Below are 25,547 nucleotides of genomic sequence, written 5' to 3' on the forward strand. Positions count from 1 at the left end.
ATTGAGTATATATGCTGTTTCCTCTCCTAGCCACCTCTGATGAGAGCGAAGATTCCCTCATTCGCCCTTGCCTTCCCCCCTTCCATATCATTGCTATAGCTCATTGTAATGAAGAAAAATCTTATTATATGAAATATCTTGACCTATTCCCCCCTCTCCTTTTTCTTTCTCCCATTACGTTTCCCTTTTTTTCTATTGACTCCATTTTTACACCATATTTTATCTTCAAATTCAGCTTTCTCCTGTGCTTCATCTATAAAAACACCTTCTACCTTCTCTGTTAATTTAGAAGGTTCATATGAGTATTATCAGTGTCATTTTTCTATGCAGGAATACATGCAGTTCATCATCAAGTCCCTCATATTTTCTCCCTCTCCTCCACTCTCTATGCTTCACCTGAGTCCTGTATCTGAAGATCAAACCTTCTGTTCAGCTCTGACCATTCCAATAGGAACATTTGAAATTCCCCTGGTTTATTGAAAGTCCATCTTTTTCCCTGGAAGAGGACATTCAGTTTTTCTGGATAGTTGATTCTGAGTTGCATTCTAAACTCTTTTGCCTTCTGGTATATTATATTCCAAGCCCTACGAGCTTTTAATGTAGTTGGGGCTAAGTCCTGTGAGATCCTGATTGCAGCTCCACGGTATTTGTGTCCTTCTGACTGCTTGTAATATTTTCTCTTTGACTTGGGAGTTCTGGAACTTGGCTATAATATTCCTGGGGGTTGGTTTTTTGGGATCTCTTTCTTGGGAGGATCAGTGGATTCTCTCCATTTCTATTTTGCCCTCTGCTTCTAGGATATCAGGGCAATTTCTCTGTAGTAATTCTTTGATAATGATGTCAAGGCTCTTTTCCTGATTATGACTTTCAGGTATTCCAATAATTTTTAAATTATCTTTCCTAAATCTGTTTTCCATATCAGTTGTTTTTTCAATGAGATGTTTCACATTTTCTTCTAATTTTTCATTCTTTTGGTTTTGAAGTATTGAGTCCTGGTTTCTAATAAATTCATCATCTTGGCTCCGCCCCCAGTCTGTTCATCTTTACATTGTTTCCTTGGTATACATTGATCTCAGTTGAATATGATGAGAGAGAAATCATATCCTTAAGGAAGAAAAATAAAGTATAAGAGATAGCAAAGTTACATAATAAGATAATGGGGGGTTTTTCCTTCTAAATTGAAGGTAATAGTCTTTAGTCTTTGTTCAAACTCAACAACTCTTTCTCTTGAAAAATGGTATTCTCTATTTCAGACAGCCCAAAATTGTCCCTGATTGTTGCACTGATGGAATGAGCAAGTCCATCAAGGTTAATCATCACCCCCATCTTGCTGTCGGGGTGCACAGTGTTTTTCTGGTTCTGCTCATCTCACTCAACATCAGTTCATGCAAATCCTTACAGTCTTCCCTGAATTCCCACCCCTCCTGATTTCTAATAGAACAATAGTGTTCCATGACATACATATACCAGTTTGTTAAGCCATTCCCCAATTGAAAGACATTCACTTAATTTCCAATTCTTTGCCACCACAAACAAGGCTGCTATGAATATTTCTGTGCTAGTGATGTTTTTACCCTTTTTCAAAATCTCTTCAGGGTATAGACCCAGTAGTGTTATTGCTGAATCAAAGAGTATGCACATTTTTATTGCCCTTTGGGCATAATTCCACATTGCTCTCCAGAAAGGTTGGATGAGTTCATAGCTCCACAAACAATGTATTAGTGTTCCAGATTTCCCATATCCCTTCCAACATTGATCATTGTCCTTTCTGGTCATATTGGCTAGTCTCAGAGGTGTGAGGTGGTACCTCAGAGAACTGCATTATTTCTTGAAAAATGAAGCCTAGGCTTTTTTCCTGGTCATGACTTTAAGGTAACCCGATAATTTTTTAATTATCTCTTCTGGATCTGTTTTCTAGGTTGGTGGTTATCCAATGAGATATTTCACATTTTTTTCTAATTTTTTGTTCATTTGGTATTGTTTTATTGTTTCTTGATTTCTCAAAAAGTCATCAGCTTCCCATAGCTCCATTCTATTTTTGAAGGAGTTATTTTCTTCAGAGAGCTTTTTTAAATCTCCTTTTCCAGTTGGTCAGTTCTGCTTTTTAAGGCATTCTTATCTGCCTTTTTGGGTTGATTTTTCCAATTGTCCTAAACTAGTTTTTAACATGCTATTTTCTTCAGTATTTTTTGTCTTTCTTTCACCAAGCTGACTCGGTTTTCATAATTTACCTGCATTACTCTCATTTCTTTTCCCAATTTTTCTTCTATCTCCCTTATTTGCTTTTCAAAGTCTTTTCTGAGCTCATCCATAGCCTGAGCCCATTTTCTATTTCTCTTAGAGGCTTTGGATATAGAAGCTTGGACTTTTGTCATCTTCTGAGTATGTATTTTGATCTTCCATGGGACCAAAGTAATTTTCTGTGGTCAGGTTCTTCTTTTTCTGTTGTTTACTCATTTTCTCAGCCTTTGACTGATTAACTGCACTTCTAAGGCTTTAGGGGGTTTTTGGGGCATCCCACAAGGACCTTAATTCCTTCAAGGTCTTATGAGGGACTCTAACTGCTCTTCCTGCCTGTGCTCTGGTCTGTGGATGACCACAAGCACTCCCCTCTGCACTGGAGCTGTGAGGAGGGTCCCTGCTCCACTATGGTACTATGGGGGCCCAGACTGTGACCTGGATCTAAGTATTGGGTTACCAGAAAGTCATGACCAGGCAAAGTGGCAGAGTCCTGCCCCAGGGATAGCAGGGAGACCTCTTCAGTCTCTGTCTACCCCCTTACCATCTATGGTTGAGCTCTCTCGAAGCAGCTGCTAGGTAGTTCTGCAGGTTCCCACCTCAGGGCTGCTCTAAGGCTGGCACTGGCCCAGGGCTCCACACTCATTCTAGTGTGGCAGAGTTCTTTCAGCCCCCCTTTCAAAGCTATCCCTGGTGATCCTGGTGCAAGAGGCTGAAAACTGTACCCTCTGTCCCAGACCCAGGCGTCCCCCAGGGATCCAGGCACCCCAAGGGCTGTAGCTCTTTCCAACCCCTGGTCCTGATGAAACAGACCTTTCCCAGGGATCTTCTAAGTTGTCTTGGACTGGGAAATTGTATCACTCAGTCTTTCTGTGGGTTCTGCCCCTCTAGATTTTGTCTAGAGTCATAATTTGACAGCTTTTGGAGTTTTGGGGAGATGAGTTTCTGGGAATTCCTGCCCTCACACCTCCATCTTGTGTCCACCCTAGTAGTAATATTCCTGACTCCAGGTCCAACACACTATCTATTGTGCTACCTAGAATGATTAAACTAACTGTAGTCTATGACTTCAATAGAATATTATTGTGTAGAATGAAATGATATTGAAAGAGTACAGAGAAGCATGGAAATATTTGATCCAGAGTAAAGAAAGCAGAATCATGAAAACAATGTATGTGATGATTATAAAAATGTATATGGAAAAGAAAAAAAATTTTCTTGTTATTCTAATGTACTTCCCTCCCTTCTGTGCAGAAATGGAAGATCAAATACATTTGATTTGTTGGCTGTTCTCTCTTTTTATTCTTTGTTACAAAGAATGACTCTTTGGGAAGGAGGACAGGGAAAAGATATATTTGGAAATGGAGGTGACTTAAAAAACAAAAAAAAGATAAAATAAGGTAAAACATCAAAAAAAAAACTATTGATGAGGGGTGGCTAGGTGGCGCAGTGGATAAAGCACCGGCCCTGGAGTCAGGAGTACCTGGGTTCAAATCTGGTCTCAGACACTTAATAATTACCTAGCTGTGTGGCCTTGGGCAAGCCACTTAACCCCATTTGCCTTGCAAAAAAAACCTAAAAAAATACTATTGATGACAAATATGGAAAATAGTTTAAGCGACAACATTGACATGGATCATCATCATTTCCCATGAAAAGTTAACAAATATAAAGTAATTAGTACAGGATCAAAAAAAAATCCCCCAAACTCCCTCCACCAGTATTATTCCCTATCACCACTTGTGGTCCTTGTTAAAGAGACATGGCAGCCAAGGGCAACACCAATTAGGATATAACCTAATTTTCAAAATCTTATGGAGGAGGATAGTGAAAGGTTATAACTAGATAACCCCAAGAGTTTTTGGTAGATGATCCTGGAAGGACACCAAATAGATTAAAGTGTTAAAGAACTCTGTCAGTATTTCCATAATAAACTCTTTTTTTTTTTCTTCACCAGTATCAGCAGAAGCACCATATTTGGACTCTAAAATTTCAGTTCCTGAAATGAAATCAATGTTCAAGGCAGATGGATTAGAGAGGAGACAGTAGAAACAGGAAGAACCGTTATTAGACTAATAAGATAAACTAGGCCAGAAGTGATATGAGCAGGAATTAAGGTGTTAAGAGTGTGAATGGAGAGAAAAGAACAGATGCAAGAGATCTTGAATTTGACAGGACTGTTTTTCATTTTGTTTTTGAATCGTTCAGAGCTAAAACTATGCCTTGCACATAGAAGTCACAATAATTCAGTGTTGGATTAAAGATTGGATATGGGCTGGGGGAGGAGGAAGGGGGAAGGGGAAGATTCAAGAATAACTCAAAGCTGCCTTTAACTAAAACAGGGAAGTTAGGAAGGACAATGATTACTGAGAAAAGATTTTGGCTTCCATTTTGTACATGTTGATTTTGAGATATGATCATAGTAGAGGTGTCAAACATGAAGTTGGAAATAACTGACTAGAGTCTGGGCAAAAGATTAGGACTAGATTTATAGATTTGGAAAATATAAGCATAGAAGTTGGAATAGTTGAAATCCCATGGGAGATGATGTAGAGAGAAGAGAAAGGGGCTCAAGGCTTGTCCAGCATCATGGAATCACCATGTCAGAGCTGGGGCTCCTCTCCTATTTAGTGCTCTTGTCAAGTTACCGTTTGGCTTTCCTGATCTGATTATCTCTCCTTTTTCCCCTCTTCCTTCAAGCACTCAGACAGGCCTGGGAGTCTAAGAAGAGCTAAGGAGGCTTCTTTCCTAATTTATTGCAAAGCAATGACCACTGCAGAGCTCAATGAAAGCCATATAAAAGAGACCCCTGAAAAGGACTGGCTTAGAGAAGAAGTTCCATTAATAAGTCATATGTTTTTAAAAAACAGCGGCTCAGTGGTAAAGTACTCTATTTTCTTGGTGAATTTCCCCTGAGTCAGCATTCCCTGAATTTTGGTCAGTTGTTTCCTCTGTCTAGGGAGTCCAAGGATCATCCTAACCAGCTGTGGCAGAATTTAAACAGAATGTCAGAAGAATTATTGCAACCAGGAGGGTTGGGTTTCCTTCCCTTCATCCATCCTCCCCCACCCCAATGTAGCAAGGCTCTGGAGCTCACCCTCCCAGTCCAAGTTCCATGTGATTGTGGGGTCTTGTCCCCAATGCTCTACTCTATCTTCTTCTCAGTTTTAGGAATATCTTGAAGAGCAATGGGATTCTCCTAATGCTGTCACCTTGAGCTCCCATTTCAGTGTTATTCAATATTATTTCAATATTAATTGCCAGTGCTTGTTGCCCCAATATCAGTCAAACAATTGATACTTCGATAGCACTGATTAACAATTATCAGTTCACTTTTATAAAGGGATGTTTACTGAGAAGATATAGCAAGAAGTACAATCATACTTTCTCTCCCCACCAATCAATAAATATCGGGTGTCTAATCTGGGACAGGCACTGTGCTAAACACTGGGAATAAAAGAGGCAAAATATAGGTCTGCCCTCAAGGAGCTTACAGTCTTAAACGAGAGAGACAACATGTAAATAAATATAGACAAAGAAAGTTATATACAAGGATGATGAGGAGGAGGAGGAGGAGGAGGTTTATCCTTCATTCTCAAAGAAGGGAGGTGATGCCATGATAAGCATGTGGCTTGGATTTGAATGAGGAGGTACAAGATAAATAAACAAAAGAGCAAAGACCTTGGAATTAAGAGGAGTTGAGGAAGGCTTCCTGAGGTGAGATTTTAGTGGGAACTTTAAAGAAGCCAGAGAGGTCAGTAGCCAGAGCAAAGGGGGAAATGTTCCAGATTAGGGAGTCAGAGAAAATGCCTCAAGATGAGAGGTGGAGTGTCTTGTTCATGGAACAGCCAGAATACCACTGAATCAAAGAGTATATGGGGAGGAGGGGGAGAGTAAGGTGTAAGAAGACTGGAAAGGTAGGAGGGGGCTAGGTTATGAAGGACTTTGAATGCTGAGCAAAGTACCTGGAGGCAATAGGAAGCCACTAAAGTTTGTTGAGTAGGGGAGTGAGAGTCACACCTGTACTTTAAGAAAATTACTGTTGTAGCTGAATGGAAGATGGATTGGAGTTGTTGTTGTCTTCTGTTCTCAAAGAGGGCCAAGACATTAGGCAGGTGGTGCTGCCACATACCCATGAATTGGACTTGTGGGAGGAGGGACTATATAAAGTCACCAGCCTCACTTTCTCCTCTCCTACTCTTAGCTCCCAGGCCCTCAGGAGTGGACTCAAAACTTAAAGCAGCTGCTACAAACACTCGTTCCATCACTGAAGTCACTTCCCGGAGCAGTTCTGCCCCCATGCTTGCCGGAAAGGGTCAAGCTACCACCTGGCCTGGTTTCTTCTCAGGGCTGTGGCAACTCTGCTGCAAACTCTTGAGGCCCCAATGACCTTTCAGAGCTCACAAAGTAGCAGCTTGGTGATTCTGTCCCAGCCCTCTATATAAGATTAGGAGAGAAGCTCTATTATAGGCCTTGGGGCACTGCCCTGCCACCCTCACCCTGGCAGGCACTTGCCTCACTTGCTGCCTCAGAGAGAGCTGGTTTGACCAGTTAGCAGATTTATATACAGATTTAATTCCAGTTCAGCAGTCACACATACATGTGTTAAATCTTCCATGTTTACAAATATAAGTATAGAGTATAATGTAATATTTGTCCTTCATTTTCAAAGGAGACAACAGGGAGGTGATGCCATGATAAGCAGGTGAATTGGATTTGAGTGAGGGGGAGTGTGATACTAAGATGCCAGCCCTCCCCCAGAGTCATCTGAGTCTGGTGGCCAGATATGAATCAGGACCACTAGAGATGGCTTTGGTTTTGTGGAAATCAGGGTAAGTGACTTGCTCAAGGTTACACAGTTGCAGTCAAGTGTCTGATGTTGGATTTGAACTCCCATCCTCCTGACTCCAAGGCCAGTGCTCCATCCACTATACCACCTAAGTATAGAGTATATATATAGAGGGAATATGTGATGTGTGTGTGGTGTATGTATGTATAAACAAACATAAAAGTATATACATGAAATATGCATATACATAAGTGAAGTACATTTGCATCCCTATGTGTGTGAAGTCCTGTGTAAACATACATGCATGGAGGTGTATGTGTATGTGTGTGTACAAGACACATGTCTAGTATCTTAAAATGCCCACAGGGGAAAAGAACAATGTTTAGAAAGAATTACAATCAAGGTAACTTTAAAAATAAGTAAATTCCATATAATAGTGATTTTGATTTCACATATACTCCTATTTTTCTATTGTATTTGGTAAATGGAATCATTCCCTTTTTTGCTGTGCATTAAATTCCTATTTTTTTATAAAAAGGAGGGAGGGAATTAGATGAAATGCCTTTTCAATTCCCCCCTCTCTGCGCCTCAGTTTCTTTTTCTAGTAAATCAGGAGGGTGGGTTGGCCTGTCCGGTCTCCCCTGGCCCCTCCTTGTCCTTTAGTCAGAGGAGGTCAGACCTGGCTTCCCCAAGCTGCCAGTGGAGGACTCTGAGTCCACGCCGCGGCGGGGGAGAAACTCGATTCCCACAGCCCCGAGCCGCGGCCCCCCACCCCTGCCCGCTCCTGCCACCCCAGACCCGGTGGCCCTGCCCGGCAGCTGCGCCCGCGGGGCATCGGGGCATCGGGGCATCGGGGGCGGCGCCCGCCCACCTCCCAGGTAGGCAGAGAAAATCCTGTTTGGGGAGCCTGGCAGTGGCCCCGGGCCAGGACCGCGGCCCCCGGCGCTTTGCAGATCCTCCGGGGGTTCCAGGCGCGGGGTACCCCGAGGCCGGGCGGTGACCCAGTGTGGGAACGGGGCCCCAGTCCCCAAAGGGCAGAGGCAGCCCCCGGGGGCCCGGCCCGGCCCACTTCCCCGAGAAATGTGGCCCCGTTTGCAGTGCGGGGGGGGGGGGTCCCGGCCGGGGCCCCCCCGGGGCCGGTGTGTGTGAAGTGGGGGGCGGCGGGGAGCCGCGGGGTGCTGGAGGCTGTGGATGAAGGGGGGCCCGAGGGAAGGAAAAGCACAAGTGGCGCGTGCCACGCGGGGTGCAGAGCGAACCCCAGAACCGGGGGGCCTTGGGGGCCCCAGGCGGGCACCTTGACGTTCCCCCGGGGTCACCCTGAAGGTCCCGGGGTGCCCCCCCGGATCCTGCCGGAGCCCCCACTCTTCCACGAGGCCTAGCGGGGGCCCATGGCCTCTGCCCCGCCCCAGCATGCCCGCGGGGGCCCTAGCCGGGCGACCCCGTTTCTCAGCCTCAGTTTCCCCTGTTGTAAACTGGGGGGGGCGGAAAATGACGTCGAGAGCGCGGGGGCGCCGAGGCCAGGTGCGCGTGCGCACTGCGCCCCGAGCCTGGCCGCCGGCTCCCGGCTGACCCGCGGCGGCCCGGCCCGGCCCGGCTGGATTCTGCGCAGTCCACGCGTCGCCCCGCGGCCCCCTCCCCCGCGGGCCCGGCCCGGCCCGGCCAGTCCCGCGTAGCGCAGCGCCCCTCCCCCTCCCCGCAGCGCCCCCTGCCGGCCCCCGGCGCTGACGGAGACCCGCGCGGAGCGGGAGGCCGAGGAGCCCCGCCGGCCCGGGGCGCCGAGGCGGAAGCACGTGACTGCGCCGAGGGCGCCGCCCGGCCCCGCGGCCGTGGGAGGACGCGGCGAGAGCGCCCCCTGCCGGCCCCCTGCGCCGCCTGGGGGCGACTGAAAGCCCCGGATCCTGCGCCTGTTTACGTAATGGGGGGGGTGCCCGCAGGCGGCGGGCGAGGGGCAGTGCCCGGGCCTCCCGCGCACCCGCGGACACCCGGGCCGGGGGCCTCCCCCTCCAGGGGCCCAGGTCTGGGGCGCCCCGGCTTGGGGATCAGGAAGGACTGGAAGGCGTGGCCCGGGGCACCGGAGGGGGTGCCGGGCCGAGGGAACCCCCGAACGGAGGAGAAAGGAGCTGGGCAGGCGGGTGACGGGCTCCGAAGGGACGCGGAGGTCGGACGGGAGCCCCCGCGCCGGCCGGGGCAGAAAGGAGCCCGCCGTGGAAGCAGGCTGCTCGGCCCTCAGTTTTTTTCCCAATTTCACATAAAAAACTTTGGGATACGTTTTTTTTTTCAGCATTCTTAAATAATATTTTATTTTCCCTCAAATACATGTAAAAACAATTTTTTAACATTTGTTGTTTTTTAAAGTTTTGAGCTCCAAATTCTATTCCTTCCTCCTTTCCCTAGCTCCTATCCCCATCCCGTCCCTGAGATGCGGAGCAATCTGATGTGTTACACATGTGCAATCGAATGAAACATGTTCATATTAGGCATTTTGTGGGGAAAACTTGAAAAATAACAAAAAAAGTAAAATAAATAGTATGTTTCCGTCTATATTAAGATGCCATCAGTTCGAGATATGTTTTTGTTTGGGGTTTTTTTAGATTTTTGCAAGGCGAATGGGGTTAAGTGGCTTGCCCAAGGCCACACAGCTAGGTCATTATTAAGTGTCTGAGGTCAAACTTGAACCCAGGTCCTCCTGACTCCAGGGCCCGTGCTTTATCCACTACACCACCTAGCCACCCCTCCAGATATGTTTTTAAAAAAATTTGGGGTTCCACATTATCTCCCTTCTTCCTTCCTTCTTCCTCCTTCCCCCTCCTTAAGATAAGCAGTTTATATAGATGATTCATGTGCAGTCATGCAAAACATTTCCATACTAGCTATGCTGTAAAAGAAGACAAAGTCAGAAAAATACCAAGAATAATAAGAAAAGTAAAAAAAAAATAGTATGTTTCAGTCTGCATTCAGACTCCACCATTCACAGTCTTTCTGGAGGTGGAGAGCATTTTTCATCATGAGTCCTTTGGAATTGTCAAGGATCATTATATCACTAAGAATAACTAATAAATGACCATTGTTTGCTGTTTCTGCTATGTATGAACTTCTGGTTCTGCTCCGTTCACTTTGCATCAGTTCATGTAGGTCTTCCCCGCTGGTCAGTCCTTATAGCATGGTAGTATCATAGACCACATCTTGTCCAGCCATACCCAGTGGATGAGTATTTTGAAACTTTCAACAGGGAAAGGTCATGTAGCTTCGTGGAGGAAAGACTGGAGACGAGAGAAGAGAGGCGGGATACAGAAAGATCTATCAGGAGTTGTGAAATAGGCCAGGAAAGGAACTAAGTGTGATTGATGGTGTAAGTGGGGAAAACATAGATGAATATGCAAGGTATGGAAGTAGAATGAATGGAGGAAGGGAAGGAAGGGAAAAAGGAATGCCAAGAAGGAAGGAGAGGAAAAAAGGAAGTTTTGACTGCCTTGCCCAGCCAGCTCATGCTGTTCACAGGTTGTTGTTTGTCCTTACTTCTCAAAGAGGACTGTGACATCAGGGAGGTGATACCATGACATGTAAGTGAATTGGACTTAAGCTAGGGGGAACTGTGCAAAGTCACAGTTTCATTTCCTTCTCTGGAGCCACCTGGGTCCAGTGGTCAGATATGAATCAGGACAACAGATGGATGGATGGATATAGATATAGATGAAGGCCATCTTCATACAGGGTCAATGTGGAAATTTGTTTTGATTGATTACACATGTTTGTAATAGGTTTTGTTTTTCTTTTGATCTCAATTGCAGTGGACAAGGGAGTTGGGAGGAGAGTCAGAAGCTATATTTTTGCTGATTGGAACAAATGAAACATTTATTGTAAAAAGACTTATAAGATACCAGTCAAATGTTCTTTTTATTGAAATTTTATTTTTCCAGTTTGTAATGATAGTTTTTCAACATTCATCCATTTGCAAATTTATGAATTCTACATGTTTCTACCACATTCCCTTCCCTTCCTCCTCCCCTCCCCCCTCCCCATGCCAGTGAACAATCTGGTAAAAGTTATACATGTACATTTGTGTTTAATATATTTATATATTAGTCATGTTGTGTAAGAGGAATTAGAATTAAGGGGAAAGGAAGTTTTAAAAAAATGAATATAGTATGTTTTGCTCTGTATTTGGACTCTGTGAGGGTTCTCCTTGATCTCTGAACTACTAAGAGTTGCTGCATCCATCATAGTTGAGCATCTCACAATGTTATTGTTAATATGTACGAGGTTCTCTTAGTTTTGCTCACTTCACTCATCGTCAGTTCATGCAAGTCTTTCCATATTCCTCTAAAGTCCAACCATTCATGATTTCTTACAGAACAATAGCACTCATAACATTCATATACCATAACTTGTTCAGCCATTCCTCACTTGATGGGCATCCCCCCAATTTCCAATTCTTTGCTACTGCAAAAAGAGCTAATATAGGGGCGGCTAGGTGGCAAAGTGGATCACAGCACCGGCCCTGGAGTCAGGAGTACCTGAGTTCAAATCCAGCCTCAGACACTTTCTAATTACCCAGCTGTGTGGCCTTGGGCAAGCCACTTAACCCCATTGCCTTGCAAAAACTTAAAAAAAAAGAGCTACTATAAATATTTTAAACATATGAGTCTTTTTCCATTTTTTATGATTTCTTTGGGATATTGTTTTAGTATTGGTATTGCTGGATCCAAGGGTATGATCAGTTTTATTGCTTTTTTAGACATAGCTCCAGATAGCTCTCTAGAATGGCTGAATCAGTTCACAATTCAATCAACAATGTATTAATGTTCCATTTTTTCCCCTCTCCTCTCCAACATTAATCATTTTCTTTTTTTGTCATCTTAACCAATCTAATAGGTATGAGATGTTTTAACTGTTTTAATGTGCATTTCTCTAATCATTAATGATTTGGAACATTTTTAATATGATTATAAATAGCTTTAATTTCTTCATCTGAAAATTTTACTCTTAAAACTTGCTACAACAAAGCATGGACTGAATTTGGCAAACTCTTGTCATTCCCCCCCCCCCCATTTTCAGCCTTCTCTCCTCTCTCCACCCCCACCCCTGACATCCACACACAAAGAGCCTATACTGCAGATAGTGAGTAACTAGGCTTTTACCCTAGAAAGGCTGAGAAGTACCTAGGAGGTCAGAAAGTGAAGGTGAGCAGTCTAGACAGCTTTTTCCAGTTTCACTTTGAGCAGGTAGAATGATAAAAGATAGCTGGAGGGGATGGCAGAGGTGAGTGAGGATTTTTTTAAGGTTGAGAGGGATTTGGAAATGTTTACAGACTGCTTAGAAGGAATATGTGGCACTGTGCCTTTTTTAATGAGGACTTGTAGGAAGGGAAAGACCATCACCTACTAAGGTTGCCCCTCTATCTTGGTTGTCTCTATTAAAAGCTTTTTCTTCTGTGAAATCTAAAGCTTTCTTCTTCTCTCCTTTACACTGCTGCCTCCTATTAGAGCAGGCCCCAATCCCTGGAGACAACCCTTAAGATCCTCAGACCCAGGGGCAGCTAGGTGACACAGTGGATAGAGCACCAACCCTGGAGCCAGGAGTGCCTGAGTTCAGATTTGACCTCAGACTCTTAATCATTACCTAGCAGTGTGACCTTTGTCACTTAATCCCATTCATTGCCTTACAAAAAAAAAATCCTCAGAGCCAGCAGTCATGTCCTCTGAGGCTTCCCTTACCCAGGCTAATCATCTTCTAGTGCTTTCACTTGATCATCCAGAATTGAACACTATTCTTTGGACTTTGAGGGTGCTCTGACTCATCAGAGGACAGATTTTAACGCAAGAATGGATAGCCCAGGGGGCTTCTAGGTGGCACAGTGGAGAAAGCACTGGCCCTGGAGTCAGGAGTACCTGGGTTCAAATCCAGCCTCACTTAATAATCACCTAGCTGTGTGGCCTTGGGCAAGCCACTTAACCCCATTTGCCTTGAAAAAAAAAACCTAAAAAAAAAAAAAAAAGAATGGATAGCCCATTCCCCATGGAACACTGGAGTTCATACATATTATGGGTTATTTCTGAAATTACTGTTTTTCAATTTGCAGTTGTGCTATTTTTTTCCTGACTTCATTTGGGGTTTTCTTAGCAGAGATACTGGAATAGTTTGCCATTTCCTCTCCAGCTCATTTTACAGATGAGAAAACTGAGGCAAACAAGTTTAGGCATCTTGCTCAGGGTCACCCAGCTAATAAGTGTCTGAGACTAGTTGAATTTAGGTCTTACTGATTCTAGGCCCAAACTGGATCTGCTATTCTTCTAGCTGCCCATTGTGGAAATAAGTGTGCCTAATTTGTGACTTGACTCCCTCCCCCACATTGTGAAGACCTCTAATATTAACTTGGACCTACTCAATCAGTACTGTACACATGAAAAAATTAGGCAAAATACCTCATAGGAACAGTAAAAACATTTCATTCAAATCAAAAAGAAAATTAAAGAAATACTGGCCATTTTTTAAAAATTTCTTCATCCAAACTTTTTTGTTTTTTAACCATCACTACCCCAGTTTGGATGGAAAAAGAAAGACTAAAAAGGACATAAGAAGGGTAAGCATCCTATTCTTACTAATTATGCATGAGACCTATTTCTAACTGACTTGGGTTCCATGGAGAAGGACTAATCCCACAGAGAACTGCTTGGGACAGAGCAGAACAACCCCACTCTGGTAACGCTCCTTCTCAAAGACTTATGATTAACCTTTGATTACAATTACTTTCTCAAGAGGCACTTCTTTACCAGCACAGTCCATAGAGGAAGTTCTCTGCTGCCAACTGAAAATGCAGTGCAATGGCTTCTCTAGTCTTCGAACCTCCCCGCTGGCAGGTATTCCTTAGCCTGGATCATGTTAGCTTTATGAATCAGACCCACAGTATCCCCTGGCGTTATTTCTTCTTCCTCTGTCTTATCACCACGACTGCATCCCCTAGACACCAACTTAAGTGTCCCAAAGGAACTCAAGAGTCTCAGCTCCCTTCTCAAGGCCCAGCTTTTGAGACTTAGTACCCCTTAGGAATGTACTTCTTTGTTGAGTAGATCTGTGTTTATTGCTTGGTACATTGGAAAATGTAGGTGCTTCCCCAAAACCCCACGCAGACCAATAGCTATAAGCTAATAGGCTGCCCTGTTTGGAAGAAAGGAAGCGAGGAAGAAAAAAAAGGAGAGAGAAAGACAGAGAGAGAGAGAGAGAGGAGAGAGGAAGGGAGGAGGGAGGGAAGTTTGGAAGGAAGGGAGAAAAGATAAACAGATAGTGTTGGTGTGACCCATGGGCACTGAAGATGGTAATAATAATAATAATTGATTGCTACTTAATACTTTACAGTTCATAAAGTTATTTACATTCATTATCATTTTATTATACTTTTATATCTAGAAGAGAAATGTTAAGCGTGAGGTTTTGAATCCTAGAATGTTATAGCTTGAAGAACCTGAAGAACACAGAATTTCAGAGCTGGGAGAGTCTATCTTGGCCAAACCTCTTACACAATAGATAGTGAAACTGAGGTCTACAACAAGTTCAAGGTCTGTCTTCCTGCTTCTCAGCTTAAGGAATCCCTCTTCCCCACCCCACCCCCGTTTGTTTTTCTAATGAGACACACTAGAAAGATGAAGATCTAAGGAGGAATACAGTAAAAAAAAAAACCCTGTCCTTGCCTCTCCTTCCCCTCACTTTGGAAACCTCTCCCACACAATGCTTCCTCAGAAAACTGACCTTAGTTTCCTGATCTCTTCCCGAAGGCTTGCACCTCCGTCTTCAGATCCCTGGAGGTTTTCCATGCCCCCAGGCAGAGTTCTGAGGCCTTCTGGCTGGCTTCTTGGATGTCATGCCAATTCCAACTCTGAGCCCCCATCCTTCTGGAGGTGTCCCTAAGTGGGGATGTCCTCTGAAGAGTCCTGGTCAGGACCCGGCTACCCCAGAGCTCATGCTGGCTTTCATAGTAGAACCCTTTTACAACCCCCATGACTTTCTGACCCCTTTAAGGTACAGCCGTGATTTGGATGAAGGAATTTACTGCTTTGGCTTTCATGATGATGATTTGATCAAAGGACCTTTTTAGTTCATTGCTGGAGTACATGTGGGAGGGCCAAGAACTTCTGTAACCTCCCAAGCTGCCTTGTTCACCAGAAGGCTTTTTGTGCCCTTTCTGACCAAGGGTCAGCATTGGTAATTGGCAGAGGCCAACTCACTGTGCTGGCACGACTCTTCTAGCATTTTGGTTTTCCAAAATTAGTAGTTCAGTAGCAGCAGAGGGAGAATATTTATCCTAAAAAAGACAAGCTTTTGTGGTATTGAACAGCTGGGGACTTGTCAAAGTACTGTGATATTTCTCAGTTCCTGCCCAACCTCCTCTTGTGGGGATTAAAATTGTCCTATCTACAATAAAAGAGACTGAGGCAGAGCTCTAAGCCAATGGCCCTTGATTAAAGAATCTATGGTCTCCTGTAATGAAGTAGACCTCAGGTCTTCCTCATGATTTGAGATGCCCCCCTTCTTCAGGGACCTTATTTTTATAGGATTTGATAGCCAAATATGCAAGAGGCATGGTGAAATATAGAATCTCATTGGTTGATGGACCTTACTTTTGAGGACCAAAAAATAACATTTCAGCAGGGGAATCATAGACTGGTAAAGCATGGGGCATCTCCAATTAAGTAGTTATAAGATGGATAGGCTACTTCTTAGGGTAGGCAAGAGGAGATGGCATAGGCTATACATCCTGATTCAGTGGTCATAAGATGGTCTGGAGGTACAAAAATAAATTGAATCTTTTCATGAAGTTGAATCACCTCTTCTACACAGGGCTTGGACACTAAGTCAAGGAAAAACAAGGGTAGAGGGCCTCTAGCTAGCTTCCTATGATTATGCAAGTGATCTTACCATCTGCAGTTCATAACTCTGGGACCCACTATACAGAGCATAGAATCATATCAGATTGGCTCTAATTAGATAGTCATTAAATCAGCTTTCTCATTCTCCATTTGTATACTACACTGATGATATAAAGAGAAAAAATCAAAATGTTGTCTTCCTTCAAAGAGGTTATATTCTACTGGAGTGTACCACATGTCCCCACAAATAAGTATGAATAAGGTTGTTTTAGAAGGCGAGTGGAGTTGGGAAAGGCTTCTAGTAGGAGTCCTGGGTAAAACCTTGAAGAAAATTAGGTTTCTGAGGAGGGGCTTCCAAGTATGAAGATTGCCATTACAAAGGCAGGGTGGTGGGAAATGGAATGGAAAATTCGAGGAATGGCAAAATAAATTTGTTTGAATGGAGAGTGTTCAGAGAAGAGTAATGAGAAATCTGGAGTCATATTTTCAGGGACTCTAAATGCTTTCTTAAAGCATTGGTATTTTATCCTAGAGATGAAAATTGCTTAAATAGGGAAATGAAATGGTCAGATTGATATTTTTGAAATATTCACAGAGTTGTGGAAGATGAATTGCTCCAACCAGGCTATTTCTTCCATCCCTTCTCTCACAATGCTTAGCTCATACTTCCTAAATATTCTGTAAGAGACAAAGACAGAAACAGGGAAACAGAAAAGCAGAAATAGAGAGGAGAGACTCAGACAGAAAGGAGAGAGAAAGAGAAAAGGGAGAAGAGAGAGAAGAGAGAAAGACAAAGAAGAGAAACAGAAGACAAAGAAGATAAAGACAAAGGCGGGGGGAGAGAGAGAGAGAGAGAGAGAGAGAGAAGGAACAGAAAGGAGGGAGGTTGGAAGGGAAGATTGGGTTCTTAAGAGTGAAGGATTGGGGTGGCTAGGTGGCTCAGAGGATAGGAGTACCTGGGTTCAAATCTGACCTCAGACACTTAATAATTACCTAGCCACTTAACCCCATTGCCTTGAAAAATCTAAAAAAAAAAAAAAGAGAGAGAGAGAGTGAAGGATTCTGGGACACTAATATATTGTTGGTGGAGCTGTGAACTTATCCAACCTTTCTGGAGAGCAATTTGGAATTATACCCAAGGGGCAACAAAAATGTGCATACCCTTTTATCCAGCAATACCACTACCTACTGGGTCTATACCCTGAAGAGGTGATGAAAAGGGTAAAAACATCACTTGTACAAAAATATTCATAGCAGTCCTATTTGTGGTAGCAAAGGACTGGAAATCAAGTAAATGTCCTTGAATTGGGGGGCTTAGCAAACTGTGGTATATGTATGTCATAGAACACTATTGTTCTATTGGAAACCAGGAGGGACGGGAATTCAGGGAAGCCTGGAGGGAATTGCATGGACTGATGCTGAGTGAGATGAGCAGAACCAGAAAACACTGTTCACCCTAACAGCAACATGGGGGTGATGATCAAACTTGATGGACTTGCTCGTTCCATCAGTGCAACAATCAGGGACAACTTTGGGCTGTCTGCAATGGAGAATACCATTTGTATCCAGAGAAAGAACTGTGGAGTCTGAACAAAGACCAAAGACTATTATCTTCAGTTTAAGAAAAAAAAAAACCCATTATCTTATTATGTAATTTTGCAATCTCTTATGCTTTATTTTTCTTCCTTAAGGATTTGATTTCTCTCTCATCATATTCAACTGAGATCAATGTATACCATGGAACCAATGTAAAGACTAACAGACTGCCTTCTGTGGGGGGTGGGCAGAGTGAAGCAAGAATGGGGAGGAAATTGTGAAAGTCAATAAATATAATCTTACTAAAAAAATAAATAATTGTAGACAATGTAAAATACTTGGGAGGCTACCTGCCAAGGCAGACTCAGAACCTCTATGAAAACAACTGCAAAACACATTTCACAAATAAACAAATAAATAAATAAAATGAATTTCACAAATAAATAAAATCAGATCTAAATAATTGGCAAATGTTCAATTGTTCTTGGGTAAGTCAAGGTAATATAATAAAAATGACAATTCTATCAAAAAAGAGAGTGAAGGATTCCACTGAAAAGGCTCTGAGAATCCTGACTCTTTTTCCCTCATCCCCTGGTAACCCAGGGCTGGTAAAGCTAATCCAAGGTGTCTGCTGGTGCTTTTAGTGCAAGGGTCTTAGTGGAAAGGGACCTGGCTTGATTCTGTTGTTATAATCATCCCAATTTCTGAAACATTTCAAGGCTTACAAAGCATTTTCTTCTCAGTAACCCTTTGAGGTAGATGCGATTATGATAGATATCCTTACTTTAGTTCAAGGAACATGAGATGTTTATGTAGATAAGGCCCTGGACTAATAAGCATTTGGAATTCAAAGACCAAAGGAGTCCCTAAATCTCAAAGAAATCTTTTGAATCTAAATCCAGGATTATCTCCATTATACCATACTGCCTCTCCATATCCTCTCTTTGACCTGAGATCTGGACTTTCCCATCTGTGACTTGAAAGGACTGGATCATATGACCCCTTTGATCTCTGCCACCCTGATATTCTGTGACCTACATTGTACTGTACCTTTTCGTGTAAATATGAGTTATTGTTAGTATTAAATAGGGGGTACCCTCCCCAAGGCACAAGGAAGCCTTCAAAGGCTATTCTGGTGGAGGACAGCTGTTATCAGCTGAAAGGCTTTGAGTGTGGCCTCAGTTATGGACAGTAGGTCTGACGGAGGTTCCTCTCAGTGAATGCAGAAAATCTCTTCACTGTATTGACCACGGGGCCTTAGCCTTCACCCCAGGGGTTACCCACACTAGTAAAATCACTGTGCTGGCATGCAGTGGGTAGGATGGGAAATATTCAGCCTAACTGGGCCACACAGGTCTCTCTCTATCCACTGCCTGGCTGGCAGCCCCCTCATTCCTCTCCACTGACACTCCCTTGACCAGTTGGACGGAGAAGGAGATAAATTGGTGTCTTTCCTCCAGCCAACAACAGTTGCCTCCTCCTCAGAGGGCCTGGCAGATCCTGATGTCAGTCTCTTCACTCCCCCTCCCAGGGTGAACACCATGCTTGCCGTGGCCTGCGGGGATTGGTCAGGATTTGGTCCCAGCTGGGTGACCACCTGTTGCTGTCCTTCACCCGTCCTGCCCTAGAAGCAGAGTGAGAAGAGAGATTCAGCCCCCAAGGTTAGCACCCAGGACCGGAACCCACTACACCCAGGTAAGAGTGGGTCTTTCCTGCTTTCTGACTTCCCAGATTTCCCTGGAAGGGAGAAGCAGGTGGGCACATACCTTTCCCCCCCATGGAGACCCTGATTCTGCACGGCTTGGCCAAGCTCTGATTTGGCCAGGTTCTACTGGGCTTCGTGCTGTCCAGGTCTGACAACTGCAGTTGGACAGACTTGGGGTTATTTGGGGAGGTGCTTTTCTCTAGTCAGCAGCACTGAGAGCTTGTGTTTCCGGTCTTCCTCATTATCTTGGGGAAAGTTTCAGGTTAAAGGTTTCTCTCTGCATGCGGGCAGAGGGAGGAGTCCCTCAAGATGGCCCCTCTTTAAGAGCTGATGCACCTGTTAGGGGAAGGAACTACAGAAAGGCAGCTCTGGGCACAACTTCCCTTCCTGGGACATCTTTAAGGAGATTCTCTCTGGGATTTAAAGAGATTTAAGGTGATTCTCTCCCTGGTGTCCGCGGTGCTCTCTGGGCCAAGTCAGATTCAAGGCCCAGCTGGGTCGCTGACTCATCATTTGGGCTCCTGATAAGTCACTCCCCCTTTCTGGGTCTCATTTCCCCTCAGCAACAAAATCAAGGGATTTTGTCCCTAAAATCTCATTGAGCTCTCACAATCTGTGAGCCCCTGGTGGCCCAGGAAGCCAGGGCCCTGAGTTCTTTCCTGGGATCTGCTACCAACTCACTGATTGACTTTTGATAAGTCTACTCTCTGAGACTCAGTTTCTTTACCTGTAAAATGGGTAGGTGACTCCTAAGATATCTCTCAATTGAATAGCCTCTCTTTTAAGGCCTTCTGAGCTACTGGATCGAATCATTAATTTAGACTAACCCAATTTGCTGGACAGAGGTCATGGGTTTTCAGGATTTAGAGTTAACAGGAATCTTAGAAATCATCTTGTCCTTTCTTATTTACAGAAGAGAAAACAGGCCCATATAAGCTAAGTGACTTGCCCAAAGTCATACTCATAGGGAGGAAATGCTGGAGTTAAGGCTGGGACTTGGGTCCCCTGTCTGCAGCCAGATGCTTTGCTTCTTAAGTCAGGGTCAGCATTCAGTGTGGGAGTTATTTCTATGAGTTATCTTCTCAAAATCAAGACCCATCCTGTTTTCCATTTTAAGTTCGCTCTGTCCCTACCCCTTTACCATCTGCCACCACCATCAATCCCCAGGTGGGCAGATTCCTGATTTACCGAAGGAAGATCTCCTTAACAAGCAGATCCCTTATGCAATGCACGATAGTGAGTTTCCCAACACTTAGAGGTAAGTAGAGTCCAAATGAGTTCTCTTCAGGTGGAAGGTACTTTGGACAAATCAAATGGCCCCTTCCAGCTCTAATATTCTATAAAATTTTGCCCCTTGCTTTAAGCAAGATTAAAAGAATTAAAGTCATTTCCCTATTCCAAGTCACCCGATAGGGACTCTTCACCTTTTTTTTTCCTCCATGGCAAAAGGGAATAACTAATAGCTCCTGGAGGCAACTTGGCCCCTTATCCTGAATCCTCAGGACTGTTACAAGGCAGGCAAGGAAACTGTATGAGTGAAAAGGGTTGGAGGTGAAAGAAGCTGTGGTAGAGGGGTGAGGGGCAGCACAGGTAGCTGTCAGCGCAAAGAGGCTAGAGCCCCCAGAGGAGGAACTCGGAGTCCCACAAACCGCCAGGGCTGAAAGGAACTTCCCAGCAGCTGACCCAGAACGCTGGCAGTGAAAAGCCTTCAAAGGTCATCTGGTTCAACGCCTCATTTTACCAAGGTACAAGCAGATCCAGAAAAGGGAAACCCCTTGCCAACATCACATAGGAATTGGGGAGAATGACTCAAAGCTGGGGTGCAGCCCTAGATCCATGCCTGCCTGTTAACTCCTCACTCCCCCAAATTAGAAACATGCCTTAGTTCCTGTGAGAACTCATCCTAGGTCCCACAACTGATCTCAAGTCTTTTTTCTCTCATTTTGACTTAGTTCATCTCTGGTATCACAAGAAAGATTAGTAATAATATTTACTGACAAGGCGTTTTTTCATATATTCTTGTGATTGATCCTCAGCAACAATAAGAAAAGGTGTCATTATTATAGTACCTATTTTAGAGATGAGGAAACTGAGGTTAATGGCTTGGCCAGAGTCTCACAGCTAAAAAAAGCAAGATTCACACTCAGATTTCTAGATTTCTAAGGCTAGGACTCTATCTACCATGGTTTATAGTTTTGGTGATTTCCTACAGATACACATATACACATTTTTTTTTAATTTTAAATTTATGAAATAACATATAATAAAAGATATTGTATACACAATTACAATCTCTTCTATAGAACTTGTTATTCATTTTATTTTTTTTATTTTTTTTAGGTGTTTTTTTTTTTGCAAGGCAAATGGGGTTAAGTAGCTTGCCCAAGGCCACACAGCTAGGTAAATTATTAAGTGTCTGAGACCAGATTTGAACCCAGGTACTCCTGACTCCAAGGCCGGTGCTTTATCCACTGCGCCACCTAGCCACCCCTATCCTATTCCTTTTAAACATAATAAAATTATCATATACATTTCTTTTTTTCCCCCTCCTCCAACCCCCCCCCCAGCATGGCAACCATTAGACACAAATAAGTATATATGTGTATGTATATACATACATATCTATATTCTGAATAGAATAATATAGACTTCTATTTATTAGCTTGTTCTCTGGACTTTTGTTATTTTTTCTAATTCAGTCAAATAATTGGTAATTTAATTGGGATGGCATTGAATATATGTATATATATATTACTTTAGGTAAAATTGTCTTTTTAATTTTATTAGCCCTCCTATCTATGAACAATTACTATTTCTAGTTATTAAATCTGATTCCTTTAAGAAATTTTTTGTTTGGTGCTTTTTAAACACTGTCCCTCATAGCGTAGACAGCCTCTACATATTTCCTTTGATTCTTTATTAAAAAACTGGCCAGGGGAGTGTCCAGAGATCCTTGCTCTCAAGAGACCTTGAGGTCAGGGCCTAGGAGAAGACCGCAGTGCTGAGGAGGAGCTGAGGGTCCCAGGGACTCATTCATACACCCCAGAGATTTGAAGGAGGGTGTGCTGTAGGCCCTGCCTCTGAAGTCCATGGAGCCTGGCTTCGGCCAAAGTGGTGGCTCTGAGCTGGCCCTTAGTGACCCTGCAGTTTGGCCTTTGGCTGAAACTTCTCTGTGGGGGAGATGGCCTGGAGGAATGGGCTAAGCCCCCTCTTGGCAGTCTCTAACTTCCTGTGGGATCTTCCAGCCTCAGATCTCCTCAACTGTAAAATGGCAATAGCTTGCCCAGTAGCTAGCTGACTAGCTTCTGCCGTTTTTCAGGCTGTTTCACCGTCATTGCCATATCTCACTTTCCCAGGCTGAGAAAGGTCAGGAGAAGGATTATTAGTGGCTTCTCACTCCAGCCCCCAACTTAAGAGCCCAGGATTTAGAATTGGAAGAACCTAAGAAAACCTCTAATTCCATATCTCATTTTACAGATAAGAAAACTATTACCCAGAGTAGGAAAAGGACTTGGGCAAGGTCTCATGATTGTAAATAGCTGAGCCAGGACTCTTGACCCTAGTCCAGTTTTCTGGGGCTTGGTGGGAGAGGAGGATGGTGGTCCTGGACTTGTTTATATAATCCCTGCCTTTTCCTCCAGTGATGAAATGAGATGCAGACCAGGAAAGCCCCCCCCCAAAAAAAAGGAAGAAAAGGACTACCTGGTCATTGCTTATGAACACTCTGTTGAAACCGGTCCTTGAGGCTCATCTTGTCTCTTATTTTACTGGCAACTCTGTTTTGGATGCTCTGTACATCCTGGCACAGCCATCCTTTTCCCTGGTGACTGATATCTTTCTAAGCTCCCGCCTAGAGAACAGGTTGAAGGGAAAATTCTAGGTGAATGACCTGCTACCTTCCAGGGCCAAGATGTGGTATGGGTTGTTGCCCCCTCAAGGGGAGTGGTACTGGGCACTCTGTATCTGGCACAGGACGCGTTATCTATCCACACATCAGAAATCCCAGTGTTACACTTCACCTCTGGAGGGAGACAGGTGAAGAGACCTTAGAGATCACCTCATCTAATACCCCACATGTTTATAAAAAATGTTATTTTTAATGGCCCTTTGTGATTATATCACATTTGTTTATAAATATATCACTCCACTCTCCAAATAGCCATCCTGCCTTAAAAAAAAAATTTAAAGGGAAGATTAAAAAATCAGTTCAACTGATTCATCCACAAATGGACTTTGTCTAACAGTATATATAATGTTCCACCTGAGTTCAAGTGTGGCCACCGGCACTGTATGACCTTGGCAAAGTCACTTCACACTGCCTGCCTCTGTTTCTTCACCTGTAGAATGGGTATCATAGCAGCCTCTCTCTCTCTCGAGGGGATCATATGGATCCTATCTGTAAAGCACGAAGGGTCACAGAGGAGAGCCAGTGTCCTTCCCTCCACCTGCAGCAAAGACTGGGAGGTTCATTTCCTCAGCTCTTTTTGGGAGCCATGCCTGATCATTATAATTGTCATTATCAACTCTTTTTTTTTTATTTTTGTTTTTTTCCAAAGCAGTGGGGTTAAGTGTCTTGCCCAAGGCCACACAGCTAGGTCATTATTAAGTGTCTGAAGCTGGATTTGAACTCAGGTCCTCCTGACTCCAGGGCTGGTGCTCTATCCACTGCGCCACCTAGTTGCCCCTTAATTGTTATTAATAATAAACATTCAAGTCTATAGAGTACTTGACAAATATTAGCTCCTGGGATCCTCATAAAGACCCTGGGAGGCAGGTGCTGTTATTGTTCCCAGGTTACACATGAGAAAGCAGAGGCAGGCAATGACTTGCCCATGGTCACACAGCTAGTGACCAGGAAGATCCAGGTTCAAAGTTCTGCCTCTGATGCATATGGACATCTTGTTCCTGAGCAGCAATGACTACTTATGGCAACTCTGAAGCAGAGAAGGTGCCAGTCTGTTTGGGGGCATGTCTTCATCACAGCATTCCCTGTATCATGAAAAGCCCTGGTCCTGTTCATGTACCAGAATTTGTTTAGCCATTCTTCAATCATGGATCGCTAGCCCCTGATTTTAACAGAAGAGGAAATAGAGGCCCAGAAAAAGGAGGACACATCAGGATAGTGATAGTTCACTGCAAACTGATCTAGAACAGAAATCTATCCACTGTGGAAGACAGGGACTTCAGTTCTTCTCCATAACCTCAAGGTAGACCCCCTTGGGCTTCAACTCCTAGCCATGGTACTGAGTTCTTACAGCTCTGACCTCCTGGGTTCTAAGGACCCTCCCAGCCCTGACCTCCTGGGTTCTAAGAACCTCCCAGTCCTGACCTTCTGTGATCTAAGGACCTTCCCATCTTTGACCTCCCAGGATCTAAGGGTCCTCCCAGCTCTGACATTCTAGATTCTAAATCTCCCCCCTCCCCTGCATTAATATCCTGTGTTATGAGAGTTGGTTTTTCTTTACTCAGAAGAAAGGTTCCTAGAAAAACTGAATATAAATTTCACTTTTTTAAAAATAAAACTGGAGCGGCTAGGTGGCTCAGTGGATAGAGCACCAGCCCTAGAGTCATGAGGACCTGAGTTCAAATCCAGCCTCAGACACTTAATAATTATTTAGCTGTGTGACCTTGGGCAAGTCACTCAACCCTATTGCCTTGCAAAAAAATAAAATAAAAGCAAAACCTCATTTTGTAAATAAAATCAAGTGTTCTTTGTTTACATTCATCTTTCCTTACAGTAAAGAGTCTGTATGAGAAGTGTTTGATGCCCTTTTGAGCCACAAATTGCTGCTTTTTGAGGAGCCTGGCCTCAACATGGCAACAGGGGACCTTGAGGTACTGGACAGGGGTCTGGGCTGTCCCGAGACCCTTGAGGAGCTGGCCATGTCAATGGAGAGATCCAGGAACCAATCACAGGAGGAAAAGACAAAAGGTATTTGGATCCACAGGGTGTTTCATAATAATAATTGGTTTTGAAACCAGGGCTGTTATTTTATTAAAAATAAAAAACTCTCATTCCTGAAAAGTATTTGTTAATGAGCCACATTCTGAGCGCCCTACATCACAAAGCCTTTCTTACATCAGAGAAATCTGTAATCATTCCCTCCAGCATAGTTTTCCCTACATTTTTCCTTCATTGAGAATCTTGGACTATTAGAATAATTGGAAGGCTCTCACCAGTCACCTAATTAATCAAGTTGTCACTGTGTTTTCCATTTTATTGGATCTTTTAACCCATTCACATTTAAAGTAATAGGCAATTTATATCTTCCTCAATTTATCTCTAGTTTTGGTGTTATTCTAATTGAGATTTTTCCTACTCTTTCTACGTAAGACAAAGCACTTTGTCCTTACTTTACTTACTTTGGCTTAATCTGTTCCCACAGTTCTTGGCTACTCATCCTCAAGTCTCATCCTC

The 25,547-nt window shown here is 43.8% G+C and overlaps 1 protein-coding gene across 7 annotated transcripts in view; it reads left to right on the top strand.

Annotated features, from left to right (window-relative positions):
• JSRP1 (junctional sarcoplasmic reticulum protein 1) overlaps positions 1-25,547 on the top strand; it is a 105,992-nt gene that overhangs the window by 74,066 nt on the left and 6,379 nt on the right. For 6 of the 7 annotated variants that reach the window (XM_074204643.1, XM_074204640.1, XM_074204639.1 and 3 more), the window contains 2 exons: positions 18,956-19,119; positions 24,868-25,061. In XM_074204643.1, the coding sequence (XP_074060744.1) occupies positions 24,944-25,061 (118 nt within the window). In that variant the 5' untranslated portion in view covers positions 18,956-19,119; positions 24,868-24,943. Of the gene's footprint in view, positions 1-7,192; positions 7,906-18,955; positions 19,120-24,867; positions 25,062-25,547 lie in introns of those variants that run through there. The other variant, XM_074204646.1, reaches the window with a different exon arrangement.

This window comes from Macrotis lagotis, chromosome X, assembly GCF_037893015.1.
Source record: "Macrotis lagotis isolate mMagLag1 chromosome X, bilby.v1.9.chrom.fasta, whole genome shotgun sequence".
Taxonomy (NCBI): Eukaryota; Metazoa; Chordata; class Mammalia; order Peramelemorphia; family Peramelidae; genus Macrotis; species Macrotis lagotis.